Here is a 6,957-nt window from a genome sequence, read left to right as displayed (position 1 = left end):
AATGAATTCAACTGAACCCAAATTCGAGGTAATAGTCATTAGTATCTTCCCCAAACCCTCATAAGATTGCCCGCAAACAATTTCTATCTGTAGCTAATGGGTCCACTAGGAGGCCCAACACAGCTTGTTAATAATAAGAAGGTAATGAATAACCCCGAGGTGTCTTACCGCCCCTCCACAGTTATGTCAATACCAGATGCCCTGTAGTCAGACGCTTCAGATTTTACTGTGTGAGGAGAGGTAAGTTGTACTAATTACTCATCAAACACAAATAATGAGCTACCCACTGAATCTCAAGCTGTGAATGAGAGCTAGATGCTGAAGCAAGTTACTGGCAGCAATTGAGATCATTATGTCACGACATGTCCTCTTTTGTCAACATGGAGACAGTAATCAGTTCACAGAGCATTTTATCAGTAAGATTGTAAACATCAGCTTTTTGAAATGGTCGGTAAAGTTCATGCAGTCAAATCTGCTTCTGTAATAACATGATCTCACCTCACTCAGGCATGTCAGATGTACAGTGCATCGCAGCAATTATCATTGAATGGATTTAACAGAATCAGTGCACCAACAATTTATAGGTTATTGATACTTACTTTGATTTTACAGAGGACCCTGCTATGAAAGTACAGTTCCACAAAAGCCTCTGGGTATTTAAGGAGTATAACACAAATTAATATATTTAACAGGTTTGCATTTTCTAATAGCAAGATGTCTTATTAAAAACAAATCATCCACACTGACAAGGCTTAATTAGAGTGCTTAAATATTCTTCGAAATACAGATTAAGAGATGAAAAGCAGTGAGTGTACCTCTGATCATAATTTTTCAGAATGTAATACAAACATATTAAAATTTGCATTAAAATAGTCCCTCATCACCTCAGAAAGATTCTTTCTGCAGTGCAGCAATGTTTATGTAGCTGGACAGCATTATTAGAACATTAAAACCCTAATGGACAATTAAAATACTGCAAAAGAAATAGCCCACAGCATCAGCGGGGGAGGGGCCTGAGAGAGCCCCGCCCACAGCATCTCCAGCGGGAGGGGCCTCAGAGAGAGCCCCACCCACAGCATCACCAGGGGAGGGGCCTGAGTGAGTGCCCCACCCACAGCATCACCGGGGAGGGGCCAGAGAGCCCCGCCCACAGCATCACCAGGGAGGGGCCTGAGAGAGCCCCGCCCACAGCATCACCGGGGGAGGGGCCTCTGAGAGAGCCCCGCCCACACCATCCACAGGGGGAGCAGCTTCAGAGAGAGCCCCACCCACAGCATCACCAGGGGGGGCCAGAGAGAGAGCCCGGCCCACTGCATCACCAGGGGAGGGGACTGAGAGAGATCCCCGCCCACAGCATCGCAGGGGGAGGGCCTGAGAGAGAGCCCCGCCCACAGCACCACAGGGGGAGGGCCTGAGAGAGAGCCCCGCCCACAGCATCACAGGGGGAGGGCTGGAGGGAGAGCCCTGCCAATAGCATCAGGGGAGGGGCCTCAGAGGGAACCCCACCCACAGCATCACCAGGGGAGGGGCCTCAGAGGGAGCCCCGCCCACAGCATCAACAGGGGAGGGTCCTGAGAGAGAGCCCCGCCCACAGCATCACCAGGGGAGGGGCCTCAGAGTGAGCACTGCCCACAGCATCACCAGGGGCGGGGCCTGAGAGAGAGCCCCGCCCACAGCATCACCAGGGGCGGGGCCTGAGAGAGAGCCCCGCCCACAGCATCACCCAGGGAGGGGCCTCAGAGGGAGCCCCGCCCACAGCATCACCAGGGGAGGGGCCTGAGAGAGAGCCCCACCCACAGCATCACCAGGTGGGGTGGCTCAGAGGGAGCCCCGCTGACAGCATCACCAGGGGAGGGGCCTCAGAGGGAGCCCCGCCCAAAGCATCACCAGGGGAGGGGCCTGAGAGAGAGCCCCGTCCACAGCATCACCAGGGTTAGGGGCCTCAGAGAGAGCCCCACCCACAGCATCACCGGGGGAGTGGCCAGAGAGAGAGCCCCGCCCACAGCATCACCAGGGGGAGGGGCCTGAAAGAGAGCCCCGCCCACAATCTCACCAGTGTGCAGACCAGGAAGTGACATCAACAATAAACCCTCACCCCACCAGGAAGTTATCAGTGTCCCAACCAGGAAGTGACATCACAGACACATTTCCGAGGCCCCGCCCCAAACAAGTGACGTCACCCGATTCCCGGAGCTGGAAGTGATGTCACCGAGTCTCAGTTATGGGGCTTAATTTACCAGGGGGAGGGGTCTGAGAGAGCCCCGCCCACAGCATCACCAGGGGAGGGGCCTGAGAGAGCCCCACCCACAGCATCACCAGGGGGGGCCTGAGAGAGAGCCCCGCCCACAGCATCACCAGGGGAGGGGCCTGAGAGAGAGCCCCACCCACAGCATCACCAGGGGGAGGGACCTGATAGAGCCCCGCCCACAGCATCACCGGGGGAGGGGCCTGAGAGAGAGCCCCGCCCACAACACCAGGGGAGGGGCCTCAGAGAGAGCCTCACCCACAGCATCACCAGGGGGAGGGGCCTGAGAGAGAGCCCCGCCCACAGCATCACCAGGGTGCAGACCAGTAAGTGACATCATCATTGACCTCAGCCAGGAAATGACATCATCAGTGCCCCAGCCAGGAAGTGACATCACAGACCCGTTTCAGAGGCCCCACCCCAAACCGGAAGTGACGTCACCCGATTCCCGGAGCCGGAAGGATGTCGCCGAGTCTCAGTTATCGGGATTAATTTAACAGTTTTAGGGATTTGTTCCTACAATAAAATGCTGGAAACACGGGTTCAGTGAATGTGGTTTGAAATGTGTGTAAATGTGTCAGTGTGTCAGTGACCTGGTGAAATGACACAGTCCTAGCCTCGCAGTCCAACTGAACTCGGATCCTGACCCCAGACCCGAACCGTCCGAGGTCAGTGTCCTGGGAATTGTGCTGGGCCCAGAGATAACAAGAACCATAATATAAACCCCAGGATTTACTGCTGTCCCCAATGAGAGAGTTCTCCCCTGCCCTCTCGACGCTCCCACACACAATCCCGATTCCCCAGTAATTCCCATCAGTCTCCACATCCCAGGAATGGGATCCTGAAGAGAAGCTCTGGGAGCAGAGGACTTGGGAATAGTCTTTAAACCTCTCTGGGTGAGGTGGGTAGGGCTGTTTCTGTTCAGTCCGTGTCACTGATCTCAGATCATCAGACAGAACCAAGTTCCAGTTTGCTGTCTTTGGATCCAGGCTCATCGGTGAGCTTTGCCCTAGAGAGGAGAGAAGAGATTGGTCAGACAGGGTTATTCCACTCAGATCAATGATTGACAGCTGCAGGGTAGGAGTGTCAGTATTTCCCAGACAGTGTCAGCCCCATATTACCGGTTAGACTGGATTCTTCCCATGTTAAATCAATGGCCTTCAATCAGAATCCCTGTTCAATAGCAGTGTGTGAGCCCCAGTGCTGTACACTCAGGGCAAACACTGCAGTGAGACACACAGTAGCAGTCAGTTTAATCACACAAGCCCCTGGCACTGTGCACATGTTCTCCCAGACACAATGGAGGAGATTCACCGGCACACAACACATCCCACAGCCTCACAGTTACATCCCCACAATCTCAGCGCTGGCTGTACTGGGAACGCACAGCTCACAGGAGTGTGCCCGGGGCTCTCTCCCTCCTGTTACTGTTTATCCTGACTACAGGAATGTTCCTGGGCTCTCTACATCCTGTTACTGTTCATCCTGAATACAGGAGTGTGCCCGGGGCTCTCTTCCCTCCTGTTACTGTCCCATCCTCTATACAGGAGTGTGCCCTGGGCTCCCTCCCTCCTGTTACTGTTCATCCTGATTACAGGAGTGTGCCCAGGGCTCTCTCCCTCCTGTTACTGTTCATCCTGAATACAGGAGTGTGCCCAGGGCTCTCTCCCTCCTGTTACTGTTCATCCTGAAGACAGGAGTGTGCCCTGGGCTCTCTCCCTCCTGTTAGTGTCTTATCCTGAACACAGGTGTGTTGCCCTGGGCTCTCTCCCTCCTGTTACTGTTCATCCTGATTTCAGCTTTATTAAAGCCTCCACCATTTTACACACAGCAGTGAGGATTCAGTTGTGAATTGAGATGAATCTGAGGACCCTTCTGTACATTAAACTGTTGCTCCCTGTTCACTCTGAATTCACCAACACCCCCTCGGGCCCAGGGTCTGAGACTCTGTGAGAAGGGAACAGGTGCAGGAACTCGACCCTCAAATCCCTCACACTGAACCCTGACTGACGAAACAACACAGAAAGACAAAGGGTTAAATAGAAATTTAAAACTGTCAGAGTGATCCCCGTTTCAGATTCTAAACACACATTGGGATACTCCCTCTCTCCCCCTGATCCCAGTCGACTGTTTGATGGCGCTCTGTGGGACAGGGGCTGTCCCAGAGGAGCTGTGTGGGGGAGGAGTTACGTTCGAAGGGCCCCTGTATTCGGTGGAAGCTGGCACTGTAAACAAAGCAGACGGTGATTGGGAATTGTGACACAGCGAGGTCCCGACTCCTTCATATTACTCGATGGGGGTTTATATATTCCATACTTAGATATTCTGACATTACAACTGTGACTACACCTCAAAAATAGAACTTCATTGGCTGTAAAGCACCTTGGGACCTCCTGAGGTTGTGAAAGGCGCTATATAAATGCAAGACTTCCTTTTTTTTACTTTACTCTTTAATAATACTGACGGCCCTGTGATGAACGGTGCCCCTTTAAGAGACACTCTGATTAAACATAAGAATTTGGAGCAGGACTAGCCCCTACGGGCCTTCGAGCCTGCTCCGCCATTCAATAAGATCATTGCTGAACTTCGATCTCAACTCTACTTTCCCGCCCGGTCCCCATACCCCTTGATTTCCCTGGAGTCCAAAAATCTATCGATCTCAGCCTTGAATATACTCAACGACTCAGCATCCACAGCCATTTGGGGTAGAGAATTCCAAAGATTCACAACACTCTGAGTGTCGAAATTCCTCCTCATCTCAGACTTAAATCCTGAGATTATGCCCCCTAGTTCTAGACTCTCCAGCCAGGGGAAACAAACTCTCCTATATGTTTCAATGAGATCCCCTTTCATTCCTCTAAACTCCAGAGAGAATAGGCCCAATCTACTCAATCCCTCCTCTCATCCCAGGGATCAATCTAGTGAACATTCGTTGCACCTCCTCTAAGGCATGTATGTCCTTTCTCAGATAAGGACAACAAAACTGCACAGTACTCCAGGTGTGGTCTCACCAAAGCCCTATACAATTGTAGTAAGACTTTCTGACTCTTGTACTTCAACCCACTTGTAATAAAGGCCAACATGCAATTTGCCTTCCTAATTGCTTGCTGTATCTGCATGCTAACTTTCTGTTTTCCCTGTACGAGGACACCTAAATCTCTCTGATCACCAATATTTAATTGTTTCTCACCTTTTAAAAAATATTCTGTTTTTCTATTCTTCCTACCAAAGTGAATAACCTCACATTTCTTCACATTATACTCCATCTGCCACCTTATTGCCCACTCATTTAACCTGTCTCTATCCCTTTGCAGGCACTTTGTGTCCTCCTCACAGCTTACTTTCCCACCTAGCTTTGTATCATCAGCAAACTTGGATACATTGCACTCGGTCCCTTCATCCAAGTTGTTAAAATAGATTGTAAATAGCTGAGGCCCAAGCAATGATCCTTGTGGCACCCCACTAGTTATAACATGCCAACTGGAAAATGACCCGTTTATCCCTACTCTCTGCTTTCTGTCCTTTAACCAATCATCTATCCATCCTAATAAATTGCCCCCAACCCCATGAGCCCTTATCTTGTGTAGTAAACTTCTATGTGGCAACTTATTGAATGCCTTTTGGAAATCCACTGGTTCCCCTTTATCTACCCAGCTAGTTGCATCCTCATAAAACACTAATAAATTTGTTAACCATGATTTCCCTTTCATAAAACCATGTTGACTCTGCCTAATCATACTATGACTTTCTAAGTGCCCCATTATCACTTCCTTAATAATAGATACCAGCATTTTCCTGATGGCTGATGTCAGACTAACTGGCCTGTATTTCCCTGTTTTCTCTCTCCCTCCTTTCTTGAATAGCGGGGTTACATTTGCTACCTTCCAATCTGCTGGGACCGTTCTAGAATCTAGGGAATTTTGGACGATCACAACCAATGCATCCACTATCTCTGCAGCCACCTCTTTTAGAACCCTAGGATGTAGGCCATCAGGTCCAGGGGATTTGTCGGATTTTAGTCCCATTAGTTTCTCAAGTACTTTTTGTTCACTGATATTAATTACTTTAAGCTCCTCACTCTTATCAGTCTCTTGGTTCCTCACTATTTTGGGTATGCTTGGCAGAGTATAACCCGCCCCTACCTGGCCCATGGGGGGTGAAGCTCTGGCCCATTACAGTGAGGAATGTTTAAAGCAGGTGTTACTGGGGGCTGAGGATTAATCTCAGGCTCCTGATCCACAGACACAGGGAGCTGATATTAAAGTTCGGGATATTCACTGTCTGAACACAACTAACCCGACCTGCTCCCGGTCACTTATATTGGAGAAAAGCTGCATGTTCTTACTGATGATTCCCAATATGTCTGAGTGGTACTTTTCCCATCCATTCAGCCTCTTCTGGATAAGTTGAGATATATTGGACAGGTTGAGGGTGAGCGCTGGAACATCTGGGTCTGTGATTCTCTGAGTCTCAGTCACTCTAGAATGAAAGAGGAGAGAATGTTTTTATCAGTGGGGACATTTCGATCAGAAACCCAAAGGGGAACGAGTGATCAGTGCAACAACCTACAGCCCTTCTAATGCTCGTACTGACACCCTGCAGCAACCCATCCTGAAAATGGCAGAATCCCGGGATTGTCAGTCTCCCTGCATTCACACTGATCTCCACACGTGCAGTGGGATCCTGCTTTGCTGCCACTTCAGCTCAGTTTG

General features: G+C 50.2%; 1 protein-coding gene across 3 annotated transcripts in view; it reads right to left on the bottom strand.

Moving 5' to 3' along the window:
- Positions 1-393: 393 nt before the first annotated feature.
- LOC147081943 (E3 ubiquitin/ISG15 ligase TRIM25-like) overlaps positions 394-6,957 on the bottom strand; it is a 77,178-nt gene continuing 70,614 nt past the window's right edge. The window contains exons 5-7 of one of the 3 annotated variants that reach the window (XM_085980582.1): positions 6,591-6,724; positions 4,336-4,470; positions 394-3,254 (exon numbers count right to left, since the gene is read on the bottom strand). In XM_085980582.1, the coding sequence (XP_085836708.1) occupies positions 2,734-3,254; positions 4,336-4,470; positions 6,591-6,724 (790 nt within the window). In that variant the 3' untranslated portion in view covers positions 394-2,733. Of the gene's footprint in view, positions 3,255-4,335; positions 4,471-6,580; positions 6,725-6,957 lie in introns of all 3 variants that reach the window. The other 2 variants (XM_085980581.1, XM_085980583.1) reach the window with 2 other exon arrangements.

Source organism: Somniosus microcephalus, unplaced genomic scaffold, assembly GCF_052327205.1.
Source record: "Somniosus microcephalus isolate GS21.2 unplaced genomic scaffold, FLI_Smic_1.0 scaffold289, whole genome shotgun sequence".
Taxonomy (NCBI): domain Eukaryota; kingdom Metazoa; phylum Chordata; class Chondrichthyes; order Squaliformes; family Somniosidae; genus Somniosus; species Somniosus microcephalus.
Note: the sequence above shows the minus strand (reverse complement) of the source record. Positions and strands in the feature narration are given on the sequence as shown.